The sequence below is a fragment of the Fukomys damarensis genome, unplaced genomic scaffold, assembly GCF_012274545.1.
Source record: "Fukomys damarensis isolate Sample0158 unplaced genomic scaffold, DMR_v1.0_HiC HiC_scaffold_33, whole genome shotgun sequence".
Taxonomy (NCBI): domain Eukaryota; kingdom Metazoa; phylum Chordata; class Mammalia; order Rodentia; family Bathyergidae; genus Fukomys; species Fukomys damarensis.
In genome coordinates, this window is record NW_022900945.1 from 22,314,025 (window position 1) to 22,339,806 (window position 25,782).

The 25,782-nt window shown below is 38.5% G+C and overlaps 1 protein-coding gene across 5 annotated transcripts; it reads right to left on the reverse strand.

Moving 5' to 3' along the window:
- Positions 1-6,887: 6,887 nt before the first annotated feature.
- LOC104870879 (guanylate-binding protein 4) lies at positions 6,888-25,782 on the reverse strand. 5 transcript variants are annotated; one of them, XM_010636650.3, is made up of 12 exons: positions 25,492-25,781; positions 24,460-24,599; positions 23,153-23,348; positions 19,462-19,589; positions 17,333-17,442; positions 16,951-17,147; positions 15,279-15,524; positions 14,040-14,320; positions 12,148-12,360; positions 9,742-9,844; positions 9,221-9,414; positions 6,889-8,470 (listed from the first exon to the last, which is right to left on the reverse strand). In XM_010636650.3, exons 3-12 carry the CDS (start codon positions 23,340-23,342, stop codon positions 8,249-8,251), a joined length of 1,884 nt encoding a protein of 627 aa, XP_010634952.1. In that variant the 5' UTR covers positions 23,343-23,348; positions 24,460-24,599; positions 25,492-25,781; the 3' UTR covers positions 6,889-8,248. The 5 variants fall into 5 exon arrangements, with proteins under 5 accessions (XP_010634954.1, XP_010634955.1, XP_010634952.1 ...); XM_033758301.1 differs by lacking the exon at positions 25,492-25,781 and adding an exon at positions 24,742-24,820; XM_010636652.3 differs by lacking the exon at positions 24,460-24,599 and having other exon boundaries at positions 6,888-8,470; positions 25,492-25,782.

A 25,782-nucleotide genomic window follows, 5' to 3' on the forward strand; every position in this document is an offset into this window, starting at 1 on the left:
TGTGCCTATATAATAGTTTCACAGGTCTATTTGCATTTTTTTTTGTACTGGGGATTGAACTCAGGTCCTTGCACTTGTGAGGCAGGTGGCAGAACCACTAAGCTAAATTCCCAGCTCTCCAAGTCTCTGTTTTCAGATACTAATTGTCCCTCTAAGATGGTTATTTTGAAACATGAATCAAGTATTTTTTTATCTTATGTCAGTGTTATATACATACATACAATCTATGAAATATACTTAATAGACTCAAATACATTATAATTTATAAATTTTAAGAAGCAAAGCGTACAAGAATTTATACTTAGCAAATGTCTTAATATTTTAACACATTTAGAAATAACTCAGGTGTTTTACTTATATATTTATCTTATTTAATTTTTAACTGTTACCTCTACGTTGCCCACAAAATGGAAAGCATCTAACAAACACAAGTTAATGTTGCAAAATAATTTTTTCTTGCTGTAGAAAAATACTTCTTAAAATTATCATTAATATTTGAAAATTGCATCCACACCTGCTATGATAGAATGTGATTAAAAAATCCTAGAAGAGTTTTCTGGGGCTTTTGCACTTGAATGTTTTCTTGTCACCAAAAGCAAACTGTCCTGGATAGTAAGGATGTCTATAAGTGAATTTATTAAAAACTATGCTTCTTTTAAAGCTTTTTGAAACTTACTATGAATTTTGCTTCTGGAAACATTTGTAGTCAGTCCTTTCCACTTCTCCAAGTGTTTATGAAGATTTCTGCATCCTCCCCTTTATTAAACCTGAGCTTAACTGACAGGGAAGAAATGAAATGTTTTAATAGATAAGTTTTGTTTCTTATTGAATTATTTTCACCACATTTGTATCTCAATACACTGACTACCATGAGGTGAGGAAGCCAGAGAGAGTGCGGTGATAAAAAGTAAAATGTCTGTGGTGTCTACTCTGTGGGAGGTGGAACATTAAATTGTTTACAAGTATTATTAATGAATTTTCCTTCTGTGTGTGCCTATGATATAGGTGCTATTATCTGCATTTTTCTCAGGCCAGTAGATGCAGTTTAAACATGACTGATATGTTTTTGTAGCTGTTGTCAGACTATAAAATCCTGACTGCTTTCTGGTTTTCAATTTCCTGAAATAATGGAACAGTGAGTTAAAAGAAGTTCACATAAGGCTCCTTTATGGCTGTATGTTTTGCTAAAGTGACCTGTAATGTTTTGATAAGGCACACATCACTCTACTTTTAAAGTAGCTCTCCAGGAAATGAGGATGTCTCCACTTCTATTCACTAATAAAAGATTTCTGGTATCAGTTCAGGACAACTTGAAACGATTTTTGTATTGGACACAAGTCAGATTGAAAGTGGAACTGTGGTGTGCTTTTAGTTTCTCAGAAATGACTAGATGTTAAGGTAATAGCTCATTTCCCAGCACCATGCATACTGAGCAAGCATGCATTTTTTTGTTTGTGGGTCAGGCTGCTGAAACATTTTCTAGAGTTTTTGAGTTTCTAGAGTTTTTGAATGCTGGCGTGAGGAAGCTGCATTTCCTCCCTTTCCTGTTCATCTAGCACATTGTAGCACATGGAATTGTTATATTATTTAAAAATGGGTTGTAGGTTAAATTAATTCACAATTTAGTACATATATTTAGTAGTTTCAATAATTTTTCTAAATACTTGTATCTCAAGGGTAGATATACTATAAATTTCAGGTGTGGATTTCCTTCCTTCCTTTCTTTCTTTTTTTTCCTTTCTATCTTTCTTTCTTCCACCTTTCTTGCTAAATCACCAGGCCTTTTTTATTTTTTACTTTTGAGACAGAGTCTTGCCAAACTGTCCAGGCCAGGGCTGGAATTTTGATGCTCTGCCTCAGCTTCCTAGAGTTCTGAGATTATAGGAAGGTTTTATAATAAACTGCTTTTTACATAAAGAGCTCCATGTAAATGTGCCACAGAACATAGCAACATGGACTGTTCACTCAGCTGGGCTCACTGAGTACCGTGCAAAATGAAGACAAGACCTATGCATCATGTGTGTGTGTGTGTGTGTGTGTGTTCAGATGTACTGACTGCACTGCACTGCACTTTGCAGGCTCTGAGTGTGAGAATTCACACAGTCCCTGCCCTCACACAACTTACCCTAGGGGGAGATCAACCTGAACTCTCCCTAATGAAAGCAAAGGCCTGGAAAAGAGAGGAAGGGAGGAGCACTGGACACCAAAAAGCAGCCAAGACTGCAAATGTGGATGCTTGAAATGTTAACATGAGGAATTTAGTTTGATGTTAGATATGTGAAATGTATTTAATAATTTAAAACATGGTCCAACAGTTGCTCTTATTTATATTTAAATGTATTTAAACTATCTCCTAGCCTGGCATGGTGGTCCACGCCTGTAATCCCAGCACTTGGGAGGCTGGGGCAGGAGGGTCACTGTGAGTTTGAGACCAGCCTGGGCTGCATAGTGAGTTCCAGGTCAGACTCAACTACATAGTGAGACCCTGTCTCAAAAAAACCAAAAAAAAAAAAAACCCCAAAACAAGCAAAAAACTATCTCCTGTTTTCTTTTTAGTTTACTGAACTCAGAACAATGCTATAAAGATCTACCAGCTCTATAAAATGAAAACCTTCTTTCAGATTGCAGTGATTTCTTTCCCAGTCCATTGTTTTAACTCTAACGACCGACTAATTTCTCACAGTGAGAATTAGAATCATTCTATGAAGTTTCACCAACATTGGAGTTGTAGTGAGTATAGTGGGAAAATATAAATTTACTTATTCCTACTATTTATTGTTCATTCCTTTCCTTTCATGGCCTAGATTTTTGCTTTATTTATTCAAAACTCTGCTGTTGTTTTTGTTGTTGTTGTTATTATTAGACAGAATGTCCTGATGTAGCCTAGGCTAGCCTAGAACTTGTTAACGTAACCTAGACTGGCCTGGAAGCTGCACTTCTCCTGTGGTAGTCCCCTGTGAGTTAAGGTGTGGTATAAAACTACTCAGCTGTTTAAAACTGCATAAATTTCTCATTAATATTTGTTGCTTTTGTATATTTCCATTCAAATTCAAATCTTATAATCAGCTTATTGATGCAGTCATTTTTCTTTTCCTTTTAAATTGAGCCAAAAGAAACATAACATTTACCATCATATCCCCCTTCCACAAACAAGTCAGTGTGTGAAGTATGTTCATGTTTTAGTACAACACAATAGAGAACTCCTTTGCTTCATAAAACAAAAATTGTCCCTATTCAAAGACAACTTCTCATTCTTCTACACCAAAATCCCTGGCAACCACTACTCTATTCTGTTTTTAAGAGTTTGACTCTTTTGGTCACATCTCTGTGGTGTTTAAACACTGGTGTCAAATTGACTGGATTAAGGAATGCCTAGAGAACTAGTAAACATCATTAGTGGGTGTGTCTCTGAGGCTGTTCTTAGAGGGATTGGCATTTGAGTCAGTGAGATGAGCAAGCAAGATGTGCTTTAAGTTGGCCATGCACCCACAAGTCAGCTAAGGGCTTGAATAGAGAAGAGAGATGATTGCAGGTGTCTGTTTCCTGGAGCTGGCATACACACTTCCCTCACTGTTGGACAACATAAACCCAGATGTTCAGATCATTAGACTTGGACAGAGCCACTCTACTGGTGTAATAAGATCTGTAGCTTGTTGAAGGCCTCTCGGGGGACTTCTTCAGCTTCCATGAGCACAGGCACGACTTCCCCTAGAAAATCTCCTGCCAGAAATCTATGTATCTGTCCCATTTCTATATCTTGACTAACACTTATACAAGTGTTTATCTTTTGAGACTGGCTGATTTCACTTGGTTTAAGTATTCAAGATTTTCCCATTGTAGTATTCAGATTAGGCAATTATAAAATGATAATGTGTATTTACATAACTCATATTTTAGCGTTTCAGATTCAGGATTTATAGCTTTATCTGTTTCAGCATTTGGTGAGACTGACATTACGGCAGGTGCACTCTCAAGAGTGAGTGTTCACATCTGGAAGCAGAAAATAGAAAAGGAGATTGGTGGGGACCCCAAATTACTTTTGAGGGCACATCCTGAAAGAACTAAGGAAATCTCATCATGTCCAACTCTAAAGAACCACAGTAACTTCCATTTGGCCACCGTGTGGACAAAACCGTTTTCATCAATTCTTTCAGGGATATCCATCTAAACACTAGCATCTGTGATATGCTGTGCCATAGTATTTCCTATTTTTAAAAAATCTAAATAGTGTTCTACCATATTCATATAGCACATTTTATTCGTTCATCTATTAGGGTACAGTTGTTTTGCTTTACCATCTTATCTATGATGAATGACATTGGGTGCACAAATATCTCTTTGTACCCTCTTTTCAATCACTTTGGATATATATCCAGAAGTAGAATTGCTGCACCTTGTGGTAATTTAAGAAGCCACTGTATTGTATTCTATTGCAAGAAGAACTTTTTTTTCTCCAAGGCCTGGGGGAAACCAGAAGCTTTCTCCACTGCAGGTGTTAGTGGATATATCATTGAGGATTTGAGGTGTACTTCTTTCTTTTCCTCATTGAGTTTATTGGTACATTTTAGATATAAAGTACAGTTACATTCTTCATTGGGATCTTGTACCTTTACATGACAGGTCTTGGTTCTCATTTTTACCCCTTGTCCCTGCCCTCCCTTCACCCCCTCCTACCCTCCCCATTTACAAACACTTTATTTTCATTTTTAAATTTTCTCCTATTTTTTTCTTTTCCCTTATTACCTTTCCCCTACCCTTCTCACTTTCCCTACACCTTTAGCCCTTTTCCTATTTCACATTGTCAATTGTCTCATTAGGATCTTATGTACTATTATAGTTTTTTACATCAGAGAAACTATTCAGTATGTGTGACTTATTTATTTCACTTAGGAGTATATCCTCAATATATATCTGTTTTCCTATGAAAGAATCTAATTTCTCATTCTTTACGGCTGAGCAGTATTCCATTTTATAGAAAAATCACATGCTTTTTTCATGACAAAAGATGTTAAGCAACTTTTCATGTATTTTGGCCACTTGTACATATGATTTGGGGAATTGTCTTTTTAAATTCTTTGCTCATTATCTAGGGTTTTCTCTTTTGTTAAATTGTAGGAATTCTTGATATAGTCTTGGTTTTGTTGCCTGCAACTTTAGTGTCATATCAAAGAAATAATTCCCAACCTAAGTGTGATGAAGCTTTCCCTTGGTGTTTCGTCTCAGAGTTTTATAGTTTATGCCTTACACTGAGATTTTTAATCTGCTTTGTGTTAATTTTTATGTGTGGATAAGGTAAGTGTCCAACTTCATTCTTTATGTTTTCACACCACTTGTTGAAGAGACTATTCTTTTATTGTTGCATGGTCTCAACACCCCTGTCATATATCATTTTACCATTTACATTAGGGTTTACTTCTGGATTCTCTTCTCTGATCCATTGGTCTATTTGTCTGTCATTTTATGCCAGTCACCCTGGTTTTGACTTCTGCAGCTTTATAATATGTTCTTTTAAATTGAGTTTATTGGTGCATTTTAGGTATACAGTATGGTTACATTCATTATTGGGATCTTGTACCTTTACATGACAGGTCTTGGTTCTCATTTTTCCCCCTTACCCCTGCCCTCCCTTCACCCCCTCCTCTCTGCCCTGTTTACAAACACTTTATTCCCATTTTTCATTTTTTTCTTTTCCCTTATTATCTTTCCCCTACCCTTCCCACTTTCCCTACACCTTTAGCCCTTTTCTTCCTATTTCACATTGTCAATTATCTCATTAGGATCTTGTGTACTATTGTAGTTTTTCACACCAGAGAAACTATTCAGTATTCACATGTGTGACTTATTTATTTCACATAGGAGTATATCCTCAATATATATCCATTTTCTTATGAATGACTCTAATTTCTCATTTTTTATGGCTGAGTAGTATTCTATTTTATAGAAAAACCACATCCTCTTCATTCAGTTTCCAACTCATGGGCAAATGGTCTGTTTCCAAGTTTTAGCTATTGCAAACTGTGCCACTATAAGCATAGGTGCACATATATCACTGTGATTTGATTCTTTAATTCTTTTGGAAAGATACCCAGCAGAGGGATGGCTGGGTCAAATGGAACCTCTAGTCCAGCTCTTTGAGGTATCTCCGTATTGATTTCCTTAGTGGCTGCACCAGTCTGTACTCCCACCAACAATGGAGAAGGGTTCCTTTCTCCCCACAACCCCGCCAACATTTTAAACTCAAGAAGTGTTCTCGGTGTCAGCATGTGTGAATGTGTCTCCCAGAGCTGAGGCAACATTGTTAAGCCGGTGGAGTGTTTAAGGCAGGATGTAGTGGGAAGTACTTAGGCCATGGTGACACCATGCTCAGGGAATGAGTTTATTTTGCTTAGTATGAGCTCAGTGTCTCATGGGGCTTGATTAGTCCTTTCAGAGTCGCTGTTATGAGGTACTGGGCAGCTCCCCTCCACCTCTCTTGCTTCCCGTCTCTCTGTGGGACCTATCCCTCTTGCATGTGCTCCCAGTACAATATTTCCACTGTGTTATGATACAGCCAGGAAGCCCATAGCACAGCTGGCAGCTACTGTTTCAGTGCTCTTGGACCTCCTGAACTGTATACTAAGTAAACCTCTTTTGAAAAATACACTACCTACCACCAGGCATTCTGATATAGCAATAATAAAAGGGCGAATAGAAAAGCAAAACCACCAAATTTGTTCCTGTTTCAAGACTTTTCCCTTGGATGTCCCAGAGATTTCATACATTTTAGTATTTTTCTATTTCTGTAAAAAATGACATAAGGATTATTTTAAGTATTACTCTGCTTTTATCATTTTGTTTTTCCGTTCATGATCTTTTCCTGATGTATAATAGCTATGATTTCAACATTTTCTTATCGAATGTTTTATTTGTCTAATGCCGGTTCTGTGCATTGGGGAGATGCGATGGGGAAGCAGGATGTGTCCTGCTCTCTCACTGCCCTCACAGAACATCTCGATGCACTGCATTCACAGCCATCCTGTCAGTGACAGAAGCAGGAGTTCTCTTGCCAGTGGTTTTCATGAAGAAAAATAGCAGGTGACCAAGTACTACTTCAAAACCCTGAAGAAAGCAGGTTGTGCTCTTAGGACGTTAGGTGGAAGAAAGAAATAAGGAGGCATCACAATATTGCCGTCTGATGGCTCTGTCATCCTATCAGGGAAAATTTCCCAGCCATATTTTATTTTATTTATAATTTCAATTTTAATAATTGTATATATTTGTTCAAATAAGCAACACATTCATACAATTAAAAGCACAAAAGGAGTTTCAGAGTTAGCTATTTTTTCAAAGTTAGTCATTATTTTCTAAATTCTATGACAGTAACCTTATACACTTTCTATACTTTTTGTCACTTACATCTTAGAGACATTCTCATATTAATATCTGATACTAATATGTTTTCATATTAACATCCCTCATATTAATATTAATGAAAGTGTCCTCTTTCATTTTAGTGACTATACAGTATTTTTCTTAAAGCATGTTTTGAAATTTACGTACCAACAACTAACAGAGGAACTTTAAAGTGGTTTCCATTGTTCTAGAATTCAAATGATCCTCAACAAATAAAATATTAAAAATGGCATTTTCAACTAGGCTAAAGCCATAAAAAAAATCCCTAATGCAGTATTGTTAAATCACAGGTATGTGCATTTTAATTTTTGATATATTATTTCAATAGTTCATATTCTCAGTAGCAAATATGAGACTGTTAACTTCTCTTAACCCCTAGTCAGCTTAAGGTTTTGTCAAAACCATTTTTCTTGCCCATAATTGAGGTGAAACAAAAACTTCATAGTTTTACTTTGCACCACTTTCATTATGTCAAAGTGGAAACATTTTTCTTATATGTTTATTTAAAAATGTTATTGGCCTATTCTCAGAAGAGCTCTCCATAATTTAAATTATCTTCATGATTAAAATATAATCTGCTAATCTTTTCTTCATCATTCCATTGGTTTTTGCTTTACTTAAATCTTTTGTAGAAATAATTTCATTATCTTCTAACTTGTTTCCCACTTCTTTAAATTAATTAATTCAATCAAAATCTATTTCATTTTTATGGATACCTCTGCCATTCTTTGATTACTTTCTGTCTTAATTTTTTCATGAATAAAACTGCTATGACATACACTTTATGAGTCATATGCTTATGCTATTAAAATTAAAGAAGTCTCATTTTATTATTTTTGTGCCAAGAACTCTCAGATTATTGCATTTGTGAACCGAGCATTTTCATCCCTAAACCAACCATTTTACCAGCCCCAGGCAATACTGCTATAAAAACATCACCAATTGTATCAAAGAGCTGTGAAAAGAAAGAGGATTTCTTCTTCCTAGTTCTTGTAATCTCTTCTTTTATTTGGTGTATCTCTCTATTTAATGCTTCAGATTTCTTTTTAAAGCCATCCATAAGTAGCTCTCTTTGGACCTATAAAAGATGAAGCATTCATTTCTGAAAATCCTCGATTATTGTCAGCCAGAGTTGTGCATTTATTCACTTCAGTAGCTAAGCACATCTATTTATTTTCCTTTGATCTTAGAATACTTTTTGCTATTTCCAGTGTTTGAGCCTGACAGTGAGAGGTTTCCTCATGGCAGTCTCACTGGAGTCAAGCATTTGGTTCCTGCCCAAATAATGCCCTTTGGCAAAGAATGCAGGTTGAATTGCAATTAAGGAGGAATAGTAGTAATGTTCATTTAACAAAATATTGGAAATGATGAGCTTTTATAGAACTCTGTTCATCAAGCAACAGTGTGGGACAAGGGTTTACTTATAGAGTGAATCAGGCAGATATTGAAACAAATGGAGCCTTTTCTGAACTTTTACTATCTTCTATTTTGTATCAGGACAAATCTAATAAATTTAGATCAAAGGGTTCTGTTTCAGGTCTCTTTGATGTTTTTACGAAGAATCCTAAGTAAGGATTAGAGGACTAAGGTACTATTCAAATGGTACACAGTGAGAACATCGTATAATCTCAATAAATAGCCACCCAGACCTTGGGGGACATTATTTATACCTTCCAAAGCCTGACACTACAGAGGGACAGAATTTCTATGGTGTACCGAAGTTTTAGTGAAATGTTTATCTTTGGGATTTCCCTGGGAAAAAAATTGGAATCATTCCTGTTTAAAATTTTGGTCCTTTCTCCCTCAGGCACTACCAAGCTCCACTCACCTTCAGCTTGTGCTCCAACATCCTTTCCTGTTCCCTCAGAATGTCCTCCTTTTCCCTCTCCATCTTCTCCTTTAGCTGAGCCACATTTTCCCTGAAGCTTCTCTCTTGAGCCTCCATCATTTGCTGCTGCTCCTTGCTTTTCTGCTTTAGCAGCTCCTTCTCCTTCTCAGCTGCTTCCTTCTTGGTCCTCTCAGCTGCTCCCCAAAGATTTTAGAGAGGGAAGGAACAACAGTCAGGCCTAACTCTAACCTCGAGCTCAGAAATCAAACTGATTTTGAAAAGAGGGGAAACATGAATTCACCCATTATCCAAGCCAGTAGGGCCAGGATTCCAAATATGGAAAGGCATTGATTAGCTGGGTGTGAACCTCAACTCTCCTTACAGTTTTCAGATTTAGCAGAGTAGGAGATCAGTTGTCGGAGAGGAAGCTCCTTATTGCAGGGAGGGTTTCCTGCCCAATTAGCCAGAGTGGTTTGCAGAAACCTATCCACCCCACTTGAGATCTAAGCCCTTCTTTGTACCTGCTATTGCCCTCTCTCCATCAGTGAGGGCTTTGTCTGATTGTAGGATGGATTTTTCTATAGTAGCCTGAGACAGGAGGAAGCTCTGGAGGACCTCATTTGCCTGGAAACCAAGAAGCAACAAAACACTTTAGGAAAGCATCTAGTCTTCTGATGAGAAAGTTATTATTCAATAAAAGTATAAATCTGACTTCATAAATTTTCCATTCTTCTTAGGATTTCATAGAGGTTCTTTGCTTTGGTGGTCACAGCTGAAAGTCCAAGCTGTTTGGGCCCATGAAAACTTACAGCACCTTCCTTCCCAGCCTTCTGGCCTCCTCTCAGTGATTCTGCCTACCAGCCACACCAAGCTACGGCTCCTATCAGACTTGTGTGCATTCCTACAAGCACAGAACTTCCACCATTTGCAATATTCACATATACCTCTTCTGCCTTGATGGTGCTCTGTCCTTTCCTAACAGGATATATAGATACTTCATCTTTTATCTTCTCCCTCCCAGATCAGGAAGATTTCTAAAATGCCTTCTGAGATTTTCCAGGTTTGTTGAAGTGTGATTGTCAAAAATAATTGCATACATTTAAGGTATATAACATTATGTTTTGATATATGTATACATTATTAAATGATTACTATAATCAAGCTAATTTACATATCCTTCACCTCTTATGTTTGCATTTTGTTGTTGCCATTAGAACACTTAAGGCATACTTTCTAAGTAACTTTCAGGCATGTAATGGATAATTTGAACTGTAACCACCATGCTGTACATTAGGTTTCCAGAACTATTTCATCTAACAACTGTTTGCTTATATCTATTTATCATTACCTCCCCCTCAATGCCTAGTAATCATCATTCTACTGTATTTTGATAGAAGATTGACTTTGGGATTTTTGTTTGTGCCACTAAGACTGAGTGCCCTCCTACATCTTGCTTATTTCACTTAGAGTCCTCAGGATCATCCATGGAAAACAGTATGAATATTCCTCATCCATATTATCACAATCAACAGGACTTTGTTAAGTCTGAATATTCCATCATACTTATTTAGTAATGAAAATTCACATGTTACTGCTGTATATAGACCAATAGAACAGGAAAGCCAAGAAGGAATGAAATTGTACCCATACCTTAAAGCTTACATAAAAATAAAATTAATATGGATTGAATATTTAAACACAATATCTAAAACTGTACTCTTAAGAATTACAGGGAAAAATCTCTTTGACAATCACTTTGGCAATGAACTTTTGGATTTGATGCCAAAAGCCCAGATAGCAAAAGTAAAACTTACAAAAAAATGAGATGACATCAAACTAAACAGTTCCTTCACAGCAAAGGAAATGATCAACAAAATGAAAAGGTAACATATAGAATGGAGAAAATGTTTGTAAAATACATGTCTGATAAGGGGTTAATGCCTGAAGTATATGTGGAACTCATACAGCTCAACAGTAGAAATAACAAAGAATCTGATTTTTTTAAAGTGGGAAATGGACCTAAAAAAACATATTTCAAAAAAAAAAAAAAAAGAAACGAAATTCAAATGGCCAGTAGATATTTGTGAAAGTGCTTCACATCACTAATCATCACTGAAATACAAATCAAAACCATGATGAGATATTACCTCACACTTGTTGGACATAAAGGATAAAAGATGTTCCTGAGGCTGTGCAGAAAAGGGCACTTTTGTAGAACTGTTGGTAGAATGTAAATTTGTACAGCCCCCACTGACAATAGTACGAAGACTTCTCAAGAGGAAAACTTCCAAGTCGCTAAAGGCTGCCCCATCAGCTTTACCACTCAATTGTGTGTGATCTTAGGCAACTTTTTTGGTCCTCTGTGGATCACTGTTTTCTAGTGCATAAGCATGGAAGACAGTACTACCTAGTTTGTGTTATTCGAGAACTAAATTGGTAACCCAACAGAATCACCTGAAAATATGGTTGTACCTGGTATCAAAAGAGAGAATGCTCAATTTCTATTAGCCACACGGTCACTGTCAGTACATAACAGGTACTGTGGGTGTATAATAACCATTATCACACCATAACAACTGAATAGAACTTTGCCCATCTTAAGTAAGATCAGCTTATGGAGAAGAAAGTAATTTCTTTCATATTGCATCTTCTACGCTTGGCCCCCAAACTACCCATTTTTTGATAAATAAAGGAAATAGTTTGTTTCACTTGAATTCTTAGTACAGTATCCACTCTGGGAAAATATTTCTGATTTATTTAAGAGCATCTAATTAAGAGTAGATATAAAAATGAAAAATGTCAACACATCACCATGCTCTGATTAAGTTTTACAAATGGTGCTGTGGCCTTAAATTTTTAGAAGGAGCAGCAAAGACTTTCTGACTCTACCCTGCTGACCGCCCCCATACCACCTTCTTATTCCTCACCTTAACTCCTTTCCTGGGCACATGCTTGTAGCCCTCTTCAACCCCTCTTTTTGCTTCTAAGTAGAGACCATGGCCTCCAGGAACAGAGAAAATTCCTTCTGAAATGTTTTTCATCAGTGACGCTGAGAGCTGCTCCAGCTTATCCTGGCAGTACTTGATAGATACAGCTTCATTTTGCAGCAAGAAATCTTCCTTCCTTCTCTCCATGGTGCTCTGCCAATAAAATATAGGAAACACAGCCACAAAGAATGAGAAATTAGTCGTTCATAGGAAAATGGATACATATTGAGGATATACTCCTAAGTGAAATAAATAAGTCACACATGTGCAAATACTGAATAGTTTCGCTGGTGTGAAGAACTATAATAGTACATAAGATCCTAATGAGAAAATTGACAATGTGAAATAGGAAAAAAAGGGCTAAAGGTGTAGGGAAAGTGGGAAGGGTAGGGGAAAGGTAATAAGGGAAAAGAAAAAAAATAGGAGAAAATGAAAAAAATGGAAATAAAGTGTTTGTAAACAGGGTGGGGAGGAGGGGGTGAAGGGAGGGCAGGAACAAGGGGAAAAACAAGAACCAAGATCTGTCATGTAAAGGTACAAGATCCCAATGATGAATGTAACTGTACTGTATACCTAAAATGCACCAATAAACTATTAAAAAATTAAAAATACATAAAATATATGCAATATATAAAAATATAGGAAACACACTACAAAGAAGCTCTTAGAAAGAAGCTCTTAGAGAGTAGGGGTAACTGGGATTCTCTTTGAAAGCAACACAACACTATAAAAAAAATCTGACTACTCCAGAGTGGATTGGAATATGGAAAAGAGCCAGGGGACTTATTTTAGTCCCAAATTTTGTCAATTCCATCTGAGTTCTGGAAAGTCTCTCGTAGTCAGGCTCATTCTGTCAAATGATGAAGTCAGAAGACTTAAATTTTAAGTTTTATTCAGCTATAATATAACTAACAAGGACCCAAACTCTATCAATGACCAAAAAAGTTAAACTCTGGATGGAAGTAAAAATCAGACAATATGGGTTGCTGTGGATAAAAATATGTACATGATAAAATAAATCCCCAGGAAAGACTTACATGTGTTCTGAACAGAATTTTGAACTCTTCATGAACTGTCTCAGTGACAGTTTGTGTGAGGATACAGGAAGAGGTGTTTTTTATTTGCTAACTCTTGTAAATCTCAGTCTAGCTAGATTTAAAAAAAAAAGAACTAATATTTTTGGTACTCTAAGGTTAGTCCTAGAGAGAATGAAAGGTGACTTTTGGGGAAGGTGCCTGGGGTTGACAGAATGAAGGTGTCTCAGGAGAGTTCTTTTGCTGAACCATCCCTTGATCTGTGAGTCAGATCACATCAAGCCTATGATTACATTATGTTATATGACACAAAGGGACCGTAGGAAATGGAGAGCACACTGTTGGGTATTAGTTAATCATAAATGTCTTTACCAAGCAGTTTTCTCTGAATTTAGCAAAAAAGAAAATTTGAAGGTCTAGAAACAAGAGAAGGAATTGCTTTCGATTGTATAAATAGCTTCTACAAAGCCTCTAGATGAGAACTAAACCCACATAACATCCTGTGTTTGGCTTGTGGTGCACAGAACACAGGACTTAGTCCCCTTTGCAGAATCCTCTAGAGAACTGTGAACTAATAAATGAATAATGTTGTGTTAAGCTGTTAAGCACATAATTTGTTTCCTAGCAATAGGAAATTAGGTGCCATCTTTTAGAAGAGCCCAAAGAGCCCTGTTAGCCACAAAAACCCAGGTTCCTTTAAGGCTGAGGTGGATGTAAACCATGGGATCAGGAGTGTGGAGTCTAAGCCTCATTCCAGAAGGCCAGGGCTGTGAAAGGATAAATGCTAAGGTGTATTACCACCAGCTGCTTCTGAAATTCCTGATTTTCATCCTTGAAGGAGTGATCCATGAAGACCTTGATGGCCTCCTTCTCACAGGCTGTGTGCATGTCCAACAGCTCCTGTAGCGTGTCTGTGGGGAACTGCACTCGCTGGGCCATCTGCTCGCTATAGTGGCTGGCTGCCTTCTGCATGGCTGCTGAGTTCTCTCGCTGGGCCAGAGTGGTCACTGCATTCTCCAAGCAAGGCACTGCCCCACTATTAATGGCCTTCACATAGGTCTCCACCAGAGTCCCCAGCCCTGAATGATGTATATTTAGGGAATAAATAGAAAGCTCTCACTCATCATTTTTACAAGCTTTAAAGAATGCCATTACAAAAATCACAACAACTTCTATATATATCTTAAAATTTTCTTCCCTTTCTCTTCCTCTTTCTTTTCTTTCTTTAATCGCAATCCGTTCTTTTTTATCTCTGTATGAGCCAATTTTTTGGACAACAGCAACATTTGTCCCACACATTCTTTTATGGTAAATTTACCACAATACAAAGTTAAATTACCAATTGCAAACAAGAGGTTATAGGATTTCCTGGAAAAATACTTTTCGATTTAAATAAAATAAAAGGAGTTTATTAGGTAATATGTATTACATAACTTGTGATTCCTAATTCCAAATGAAAATTCAAGTACCTTTCTAAAATGTATCATCATAAATTTGAAGAAGGAACCATAGTGTATTGAATCCAGTATGGGCCCATCCCATGGAGACTGCACTGGTGTACAGGCTATTTTTCCATGAAGTTAGTCTGTTTTAAATTTGTTTCTTAATTACTCAATGAGCTTGCATGAAATTCTTAGCCTGCTCCATATTTTCTAACTGCTATCAGGCTGGAGATTTAGCTCAGTAGTGCCGTGCCTACATTTAACTGGTATCAATTCATAAAATATCAGAAGCATTTATCCTATGGAACCTCTCATTTTAAAGATGTCTCTCATTGGCAGTAGTCTGTGCTTGTATTCTTAGTATATTGGCTTTCTGAGATGTATTAAGGCTCAATAAACATTCATCTAGAGAAATTTTAACTAAGAAACATATATTTCTATCTGTGGCATGAATATCTGTTTTCCATATTCCTTTACAAAAGCAAGCAAATGGGCAAATCCACAAAAGACACATAGCTACATCACTTATGCTGAATCACAGAGACATGCTTTGCAATTACAAAACCAAACCAAACCAAAATGAACCAAAACTTACGATTTCCAGTGACAACGATTCCTTCTCTCAGCCTCTTGGTCTTTGCATGGGTAAAAATATATGAACAGAAATTTTTTGATTGCATCTGAAAACTCCATTCCAGCTGGCTTTCTGGAACATCTTCAATACTGAATAATAAGTTCTTATCATTTGTAGGCCGGTCAAAGACAAAGCACTTCCGTACTGGAAAGAAATATCTGATACACTCTCTAGGAATGTTGGAATTTTGGATTTGGGGATTTTTCCCTGTAAAACAAGCATTTATTGAAAAGACTGCCTGCAGGCAAGTAGAATGAGCATCTCTGCATAACTGTATTCTTGGATTTATAAATCTTCCTTCGTCCAATCACATAGAGCAGTTTTATGCTAATCTACCCAGTGCATGGGTAATCCACTTCTGAACCAGAGCTGAGAGTGGTGGAAAGAGGAAGCACTCATCTCATGCTAATTTTGAACACAGAGGACTCAAAATACATCCATTTTCCTACAGATGCCTCAAGTTTATCCTTCTTTATGGAAGAACAGTACCCTATTGTATGTAAATATCAGATCTTCTTCATCCACTCATCAGCTGATGGACATGTAGTCCACTTCCAAGATTTAGCTACTATGAATTTTGTGCTGGACATGGGTATGTCACTGTAATATAATTAAAATCTTTAACATTTTAATCAAAAACATTGTCAGACCTTCTGATATTGAGACCCATGTCAGAAATGAGATGTGGGCTCTAAAGTAGTGGAATGCTAGGGGAAGAGCTAATAGACACATCTGTAAAAGAAAAAAGTATTTCAAAATCAGAACTAACACAAGCATACACAGACAGACACACACACATACCATAATTATATTCAGAGATTAGTTTACTAGAATCCAAAGTAAAATTAATCAAAACATAATTTGAAGATCTCACTACTCCTTGATATCAAATGCTATTATATTTCACATTGCTTTGCAGAAGTTCTGTGGTATAAATCACCTGTTCAAATAAATGTTGGTTCAAAAATGAATAAATAAATGAAAAAATGTTATTAATTGTAGGTATTATTGCTTATCTATTCTATCAAGCAAAATTCAAGTAATGAATTTATAGTATTAACAGGTCATTATAATGTATACTGCTATAGGATGAAGATGATGTTATCAAAAAGGTAAAGTGAATGATTGGACTGTATTATTAGAAACACATATCAGTATTTTTATTTCAGAATCATGTAGTGTATTAATATGCTTTCTCTGAAGGATGTGACTATACAGATTAGTAAAATATACTGCACTGAATAAAATATACTTTTTAATGAGGCCACGAGATTTCCTTGTGATTCTGGACTTAACATTTTCTAACTTGAGGAGCTATTTTTCTCCAAATGGAATAGGAGCAGATAAACTTAGTAAGTAAATACATCAGGCTAAGGAAGTGGTATTATTGATTATGAACCTCACTTCTTTTTCTTGGTATTGACTGATTTAAAACTATTTGATACAACCTCGAGACATCTATTTCCTTAGTGAATTGAAATCTTAGCCTCTGCAGATTTTTGAGTAGTAATAACTGCTAAAATCATGGCCACCTGTCAGTCGCGGATCACTATATGTCGAGTGATGAATGACAGAGCTTAGTTGCTCCCACAGCCGTAATGAAGCTTCCTCCACCCAAGCCATGCCACAGTACCTGGAATCAGCTTCAAGGCATTCTCCAGGTACTCATCTTCGGTGATGGGACGTCCACCTAACTTCAGCTCCAGTGTGAAATCCCGAACAGCCCAAATAAAGTCTGGAAAGAAACTTACAAACTCGGCAGAGTCCTCTATTTCATCAGGTCCAGAGCTAGCTTTTGTCCTGATCAGCTGTGTTAATTCAGTCACATAGCTGGGATCTTAGCTAAGGAATGAGAAACAAGTTTCCTTTAGAAACAAGTATTAAAAACAGCACTCGTTCTCCAGTTTCTGCTTTTACTCAACCATGACAATTGAGCTGCAGAGGAGAAGAAGCATTCCTAGTTGCCATTTGTCTAAACCTGATGACACGTGGTGGCTCAGGTCCTGGAAGGATACTGCAGCTGCTCCAGGGCCTGGTGGTTGATGGTGCTCATGCTGTTGTAGACAAAGACGCTGCTCAGAAGCACGGCCAGGGCAAAGATCCACGAGTCATTCTTAGGATCAGCCTAGAAAGCACATTACACTGAGGGACTAAGGAATTTACTGTTTACTCACGCATTCATTCACTTATTCAGTACTTTGTTCATTCTTTTAGCTATACCATTGCTGAGTACAAGAGAAACAATAAATTCTGAAGATGATAATAAATACATAACTCATATTTGATATTTACCTTGGTCCTTCTCAAGACATTAACTTATTAGATATTCAAACAAATGAAAGCCATTCTCAACTTGTATAAAAATATCTAATGAAGTACCCAGAACATAGTTGCTGTCCAGTAATAAATGGGCAATTACTGCATTACAAATTTCATCTCAATCACATAAATGCCAATCAAGTTTAAAACTATTTATTTGAACACTCGGCAAAACACTAGACACTGAATTTAGTTTTGTGAATACCAAGTTCTGCAAACATGACAACATATAAAAAAGTCAGTATGGGAAAGCACATAACTGAATAATTATTCTGTGAATTCCGAGCAAGATGTTATCATGTTGGGGACTGGGGAAGTAATTCAGTGATTAAGTGCTTGGCCAGCATGTGCAAGACCTTGAGTTCAATCTCTAATACTGCCCCCAAAACGTTATATTGAAATATGGCAAGAGGTAGAGTAGGTGAACTTTAAAGAGTCGATAGAATAATTGCTAGAGGACAGGCTTAGGAAGGCACCAGAGTTATTTTATTTGACTGAGGCAGAGAGTATATAGGCCAGACTGAAAAAGGAGGCTGAAAACAAGTTTCATGCGAGACATGAAAAGCTTTGAATGGGTTCAGGGCCCACCCCAAGCACCTCACAAGCTGAAAAGACAGTCTGTAGTTTTTCTGCCAACTGTTCAAATCTTGTTATGTTTTGGTCTTATAACAAATGAAATGAGATATAAAGAAAAAGCTTTATGCAAAGTGCAATCAATTATACATTGATAGTGAATCTTGGCTTGATATTGAGAAGAAAATTGAGAACTTTAAAGCTGAATTTTTAAAATTCTGAATTTCTAAGTCTGTGATTTCCTTCCTTGTGTTTCCCCTTCTTTTTTGCAACAATGGAATCCAAAGATCCACTGCTACTTTCAGTTTAGATTAGGCTAATAGAAACTAGGAGAAAAGATTGACTGCAATCAATATTGACAAAGCATTTTAAATTATCCTAGATGCAATAGTTTTGATGCGTCTAGCACATGCTTTTTTTTTTTTTTTTTTTTTTTTTTTTTTTTTTTTGGTACCAGGGATTGAACTCGGGTCCTTGCGCTTGCAAGGCAGGCCACCCAACCACTGAGCTAAATCCCTGGCCCTCACATGCTTTTTCAATAGGGAAGAATTCATCTCCAGAGCTCAGAGACATGGACCAAATCCTTAATGATGAAATGAAGGCTTTTATGAAGATTACTTGGGTTATTTAAATAGATTCAACCATAGAAATCCTGTTTCTTCTCCTTTTTCTTCTTTCTCATTGTCTTCTTGTGCTCCTTATCTTTCCCATGCTTCTTTTGAGACAGGGTCTTTTTAGGTAGTCTTTGCAGGCCTGAAACTTGCAATCCTGCTTCCCCTGCTGAGTGCTTGGATTTATAAGTGTGCACCACCTGAAACCACTCAGACTATTTTCATGGTCCCTATCGTCAACTCCATTACATCCTCACATCTTAAGTAGAAGATTTCACTAATGCCATGTTTTACAGTTTTCTCCAGGAGGCTTTCCCTAATAACTGGATCAATTCCCCACTTTTTGCCTCTGCATTATCTTGTACTGATCATACTCCACATTTCTTGCTTCCACAACCAGACTCTAAGACATTATTTTGTTTACTGTTTTATCTGTTGCACTTAATACAGAACCCTGAAATTCATTTGTTCAATGAATGTTTATTAAATTAAATCATTCTCCCTAGTATTAAAAAAAATGAAATATCCTTAATATACCAATGTATTTGAGGAAATGGAATCTAGCCCCATTGTTTATAAACGGATTTTCAGTTTGTAGTAATATATCACAGAAGGTGAACTAAGGTGATTATCTGACTCACCTTTTCCACATCTCCCAGGCCCTCAGTATCCAGAAGGACCAGGGTATGGTTTGGCTTGGTGGGGTGGGGAACACACCACATCCAGATGCCCTTGGTTTTAGATTGTACTGTGGACCCCAGAGCAAATCCTAAAGGGAGAGGAGAAAAAACAGTAACAGCACAGAGACTAAGCCAGCAGGGGTTACATTGGCTAAAGTTACAGGAATGCAAGTGCTAGGCAAGGAAAGCTATTTCAGGAGGATAGCCAGTCCAGTCTTTAGGTCTGCATTAAAGACTTGGAGAGAAACATTTTGTGTCCTGTTCACCTGACTTTTTTTACTCAAATTGTGTCACATTATGATATTAGTGTGAAGTCTGTTGTGTATTTTTATTTGACCTTGAAGAGTTTTCCTGTCCTCTGGATTCTGGTAGAGTTCAGCCAGTAGGAAGCCAGTAGGAAGCAACAGGAGACAACAGAAGGCAGGCATGTGCTCCTCCAGCTTCCACCCTGCAAGGCCACAGTGCCCGGGGCTTGTTTCTTTTCCTCTACCTCAGGTCACAGTTCCTTTCATCATTTCCATCCAAGAGTTATTCTCTTTCCAACATACTGGCTTCCATCCATTGCTAACCTCCTCAGAGAATAAGAGTGACAAAATGGCAATTCTCATTTGGCCATAAAATGTTTCACTCATGGGGGTGGGGGGCTTTCTCACACTTTGTGAACTCCCTGTGCTCTCTCATAAAGGATTTACTGTGTTTGCTACAGTCTGGATCTGGAATAGTTCCCAAAGGCCCATGTGTTAAAGGCTTGTGCTATTGGGAGGTGGTGGAAACTTTAAGAAGCAAGACCTAGTGAGAGGTCTTCAGGATACTGTGGGACCCTGGTTTCTCCCTCTTCTTTTTCTCCCTGACCTTCCATGAGGTAAGCTGTTATGTCCTGCCATGTGCTACCACCACAATATGCTGCCGCATCTCAAGCTCAAAGGCACAAGGCCAAGCCAAACATGAACTGAAATCTTTAAAACTGTGAGGCAAAACAAACCTTTTATCTTTATAAGTTAACTTATCTCCCGTATGTCTTATAGTGATGGAAAACTGACACAGTGGGTGATCCGTGTCCTGCCAGGACCTGAACTGCTATATTATTAGCTTTTGTTGGGTTTAGTATACCCTTTATTTTATTCTCTTTATTTTACTCATACTTTCTTCTCTCCAAGCAAATGATGAGCTCTCTGTCTATTGCCTCATTAGTGGCAGTCATAGAAGTGAAGGAAAAACAAGAAACAACACCTATAGGCCTTTCTTTCCACAGATTTAAGCCCACAGTGGAAGGGATCTGAAGATTGCTTCCAGGAACACATGGATGTTATAACTTGGACAATAGGCAAGATTTTGACCATTTGCCATAGACCAATACTTCCTTCCTTCAACTGAGAACAGAAATCAGTACGATAAAGTTCCTGGAGGATTGCTTCCCCATGACTCAGACCAATCAACTTTACACCCTGTGTGATTTCCATAAAGAGGGTATCAAATCAGCACTTTCCTACACTGTGACAGTGTCACATTGCTATCACTGTAAAATTGTAAAGTGTGATGGCAGATCTCCACTCTCAGTAATCTGAGAGGCAATAAAGCAAAGTGAGTTAGCACATAGAGTGAAGTTCTGGTTCCTGCTCATGGTCTTTGACTTGGAGTGGGACTCTTTTTTTCCGCTCTTCCTATGCCACAGGAGGATAGTAGAGTCACTGTTCAGATTCTTAAAGTATTTGGGGATCACAGCCTCCTATAGCTGAGCCCTGGGAAATTATCTCCTTGTTACTTGACTTTACTTTGAGTAGGAAAGTATTTTTTTTCCATGATCCTAAAACTTCCTTTCTAATAAGTCTATCATCTGAGGGTTCTCAACTCTAATTCCTTAAAAATGAGCTTTGAAGTTTCTCTAGTGTGAGAAATGAAAGTGTAAATAAATACTAAAGGTGGGAAGAGTTAAAGGGAGGGCAGGGGAATGGGGGAAAAAAACCAAGTTGGATTGTGAAAAGGTGCAAATTTCCAATGATGAATGTCATTATATTGTATACCTTGACTGTACCAATAAACTTAATTTTTAAAAATAAGCTTTGAATTTATTTGTTCTATGAAAGGAAAAATGTCCTCCCCTAATTGATGGTCCAGAATTCTAAAAGATACCGACAAAATGTTTTCTTTAGGAATAGTGAAGAATGGAAAGGGTAAAAGAGAGGGGAAACAATGGGAGGAAATTGAGAAAGACAATCAAAAACAGGGGGAGAGAGTGATAGAATAAGCAAGGCAGTGGAGAGATAAGACCCAGGGATCTTTAGCTTAGTAGACTGAGTTTCAACTCTTCCCCCCATACCCCCAGGGATCAAACTCCTGTCCTTGCGCTTGCAAGGCAGGAGGAGGAGGCACTGAGCCAAATCATGGCCTCTTCATGGTCCTCAGATGCTGAGCTGGACAGAAAGTAAGACATGAAAGAGGAAATGGCTACACAGTCTGTATTTTTAATTTATTTTTTTGTTACCAGAGATCGAACTCAGGTCCTTGTGCCTGTGAGGCAGGCTGCAGAACCACTGAGCTAAATCCCCTGCCTGAGTGCATAGACTTTAAAGACTGACTCACCAAACATCCTCCCAAAATTAACAGCAAAAAGAGAGAAAGCTTGCCTTATATTATTAAATTTTTGTGGAATTTGTGGAATCCTCAATTACTGATGAAATACGATGTACAGTAAATTGCATATAAAGTTCGGTAAGCTGTTTAATATTACTCAGCCTTCAGAAAGGCTGGAGATTTACCTATTCTCTGATCCAGAAATTCTGGATATATTTGTACAAGATGAGTTTTTGTACATGTGCACCAGAATGTAAATGTAAGAATACTCATGACAACATATTCATGAAAGATAAAAACTAGGAATAACACCACTGTTTATCAATAACATAGTCATCAATAACAAGTAAATTGTGGTATCCTTAGAAAATAGCATACTAAGCATAGTGTAAAAAATTATAGATATACATGACAACTAGACAAAGATTATAAATTTCTTGTCATACAAAAGCAGCAAAACACCCAAAATAAAATTCAAAAAGCCAAATTAAATTTTGAATGGATAACAGATATTTACTCTATTAACTTTATTTTATGTGTATGCTGCATGTACTCAATATGTTATAGTTTGTATGTTACAAAAGACACAATAGAAAAAGTGTGAGAGTGATTACTTGTCAAAAATTTGCTATGAAATAGAGAAAAGAAAAAAAACTGGATAGTAGCCCAATTCAGATATCAGACAAGTGGGATCCTACTGCACCTTCTTTAGCCCCCCCCCAAATAACACATTAATCTGTATTTGCCTGCTACTTGAAATGAGTATGTCACTTGGGCAAAGCATACGAAAGATGCAGGAGAAAGAAAGGGAGTGATTTTTGGAGCGAGAATCTGAGCAGGTGACAGTGGAGGAGTTGGGGCAGAATAGTATTCTGGAACTTCTGATAAGGTTGGAAACTCTTAATGAACCAAAGAGTGAGGTTTATGGATAAGTTTCAAGTTATGAATGGGATGGTAGTGATTAGAAATTTTCTTCAGTGGGAAGGTAAACCCTTCCTTAAAATGACCGTAGAGAAGGTATAGTCAGTGTGTTCTATCTTTGGTTTCAAGCAAATTGTCCCTGGCCGAGGATCACACTCACCATGGTTCTGCCCTGCCAGACGATTCATGAGGTAGGATTTTCCAGTACGATATATACCTACAATGGCCACCACCACCACCGGTTGAGATATCTTGTCAAGAATCCTTAGGGTTTTGGAATTCACGGTCAGCTGCCCTTTCTTGTTTTCCACCAGACAAACTGGAGCCTCCATGATAGATTCTGATGCCATGGTAACCTGCAACCCAGAAAAGCCACGCTTTGGAGCAGATCTTACAGTCATCTCTGATGGTTATTCAAGGCACATGCATGTCAATTTTTTGCTTGTGGAATGTATTTATTAATTTTCTACATTTTGTATGTTTCTAAAGAAAAAAAATAGTATAGCATGTCCAGACCTAGTACAGAATGCCTTTTGGTAGTTATCTTATGATTTCTACAAGAAATACAAAAAAGCACTACCCAGACTTTGTAAGAATAGAATGAGAAAAGGACAGTGCTATTGACAGAGCCCTGAAAACCTTAGCATTTGGGGATGGGTAGAGGCAGGAGGTGACAAGACAGAGATGAAGAATGGGTAGGAAAGGTTCTAAGCATCCTAGAAGAATTGTGTCTCTCATTCTTTCAGAGAGTTTGTATAGAGTATCTGGCGTGTGGTATCCAATGTTCTAGGTGCACATCATCCAGGACTGAACAAAATGCTTACACATTTCTGCCTTACAGATAATGGTTCTGGTGAAGGAAACAGACAATGAAAGCTAATAAACAAGCCATAAACTCTATACACACATATATGCCTGTAATATATACGTAACCCCCCCCACACACACGCAATGCACATTAAAGGTAAGTTCTCGGAGGAAAATAAACAGGGACTGGGGATAGGGACGTTAGAAGTTCGATTTACACTTGAGATAATCTGGGAAAGCCTCCATGAGAATGAAACAAAGTCAATGATCTCATGGATATTGACGAGGACAGATTCAGGGAGTCAGTCAGTCACACCACTGAGCGCAGGAAGAGGGAGGCTGGAAGAAGTGACCTCGGAGAAGCCCCTCCACAAGGGGGTCGGGGTATGGTCCCCAGAGTAGGCTTCCTGCTCCTGTACCCAAGATGAGGGTGGGATGCGCTCCTCAGCGTCCCAGGCTGTTGCAGCAGAGCGCACCGCGCGGATGCGGGGCGCCGCTGTCCCTCTGCAGCCGCCTCCGGAAGGCGCTTTGCGGGTCACACACCATAGGGCAAAGCCACAGAGTCCTCCCAAGGTCCGCACCACCCTCCAGCGCGAGCTTGTCACCCCAGGGAGTGGCGCTGACTGCGGACGGGCTGGCGGAAGGCAAACGCGAACTCACCTAGCGCCGGCGCTGCAGCGAGGGACAAGTTCTCAGCCGCTCTAGCCCGCGGAAACCACAGTTCTGAAAACAGCCCAGCTCTTACAGCCGGCTAAGATAAAACCGAAATCGAAACTACATTGTATTTTGAGGTTTTTGCCCTGTTTCCAAGTAAGCAGAAAGACAGATTATGAGATGAGGAGGGAGGAACGTCCTAAACTTTCAAACCCATTTATGAATTTGCCGAGTCCTCTCCCTTCAGACTGGAGCCTGCAGCCTCTCCCCCTAAAGTCAAGTCTTCACCTTGTGCCACAGCGCTGCTGCGACCTCACGCACTCTCCAGGGTCCCTGGGAACCAGGCCCATTGACTTGGGAAGGAGTCCAGGGACAAAGCCACTTTGTCTCCAGACACTGGGAAAGGACGGGCCAGGGGCAGCTTGCTGGGCCTCCTGGAGGCCCGCTTGAGCACGTTTGGGTCGGTGAAGGCAGAAGTGAGCCCACTGTTTTCAGAGCACCCTCAGAGAGCTCGCTTTCAGGCCCTCTGCGTTTTAAATCCAAGAACCTTTAACCCTGGGACCTGATACAGGTTTCACTGTTGGAACGCGCCCACTCATATCCTCTCCAGTCCCATTTAAAAGAGGAATAAGTTATTTGGGAACAATACTTCTCATTCCTTGAAAGCCAAAGTCCTCTCAAAGTTCAAGCTGAGAGACCTGGTATTTGAGGTGGGCAGAACGGGCTTGACCATAATGCCACACAAGGGGAGAAAGCAGGGTTTCGCACAAAACGTGACCCCCCCACCCGTCTGTCCCTGGTGCTTTCGAGCTGTGACCACTGTAACAGAACCAGTTTCTCATCTCTTTCAGTGCTGCTGGGTCCTCTAAGCCTCCCGGAAGCGGACAGCTCACCACACTTCCCACTCAGAAAGAAAGAACCCTGGGGCGCAATCATCACTTTACAGATGGAGCAACAGAGCAGCATTGACACAGCCTGACACCAGGCTTCCGGTCCCTGCAAGGGCGAGTGCCTCTAAGGTCTGCAGCCCCAACTCACCACTTCTTCTGTTTCCTGTGTCTACTGGGAAGAAACCTGCAGCTGAGGGCTGAAGCGAATCTGTTGTGAGTGAAGAGTGAGCGGAATCCTCCAGCCCTGGGTATCTTAGCCTTTTTGCAACTGTTATTTTTATTTTTCAATTTCCCATTTCTCCTATCAGCTCTCTATTCTGTTCCTTCAGCCAAAGTCCTCATCTTCCCAAGGCTGAGAATTGTACAGAAAGTTCAAAGAAGGCATTTCAAATATGGTACACCCAACCTGCACAAAACAAGATTAAACCAAAATAATCGA

What these genes read in the sequence shown, in the direction of transcription:
- LOC104870879 (XM_010636652.3), bottom strand. Translation starts at nt 23,342, where the DNA reads ATGGCATCAGAATCTATCATGGAGGCTCCAGTTTGTCTGGTGGAAAAC. An exon ending in GCCTGGGAGATGTGGAAAAG is followed by an intron (nt 17,443 to 19,461) that starts GTGAGTCAGATA and finishes TGTGCTTTCTAG; the next exon opens with GCTGATCCTAAGAATGACTC. An exon ending in CAGGCCCTGGAGCAGCTGCA is followed by an intron (nt 17,148 to 17,332) that starts GTATCCTTCCAG and finishes CTAAGATCCCAG; the next exon opens with CTATGTGACTGAATTAACAC.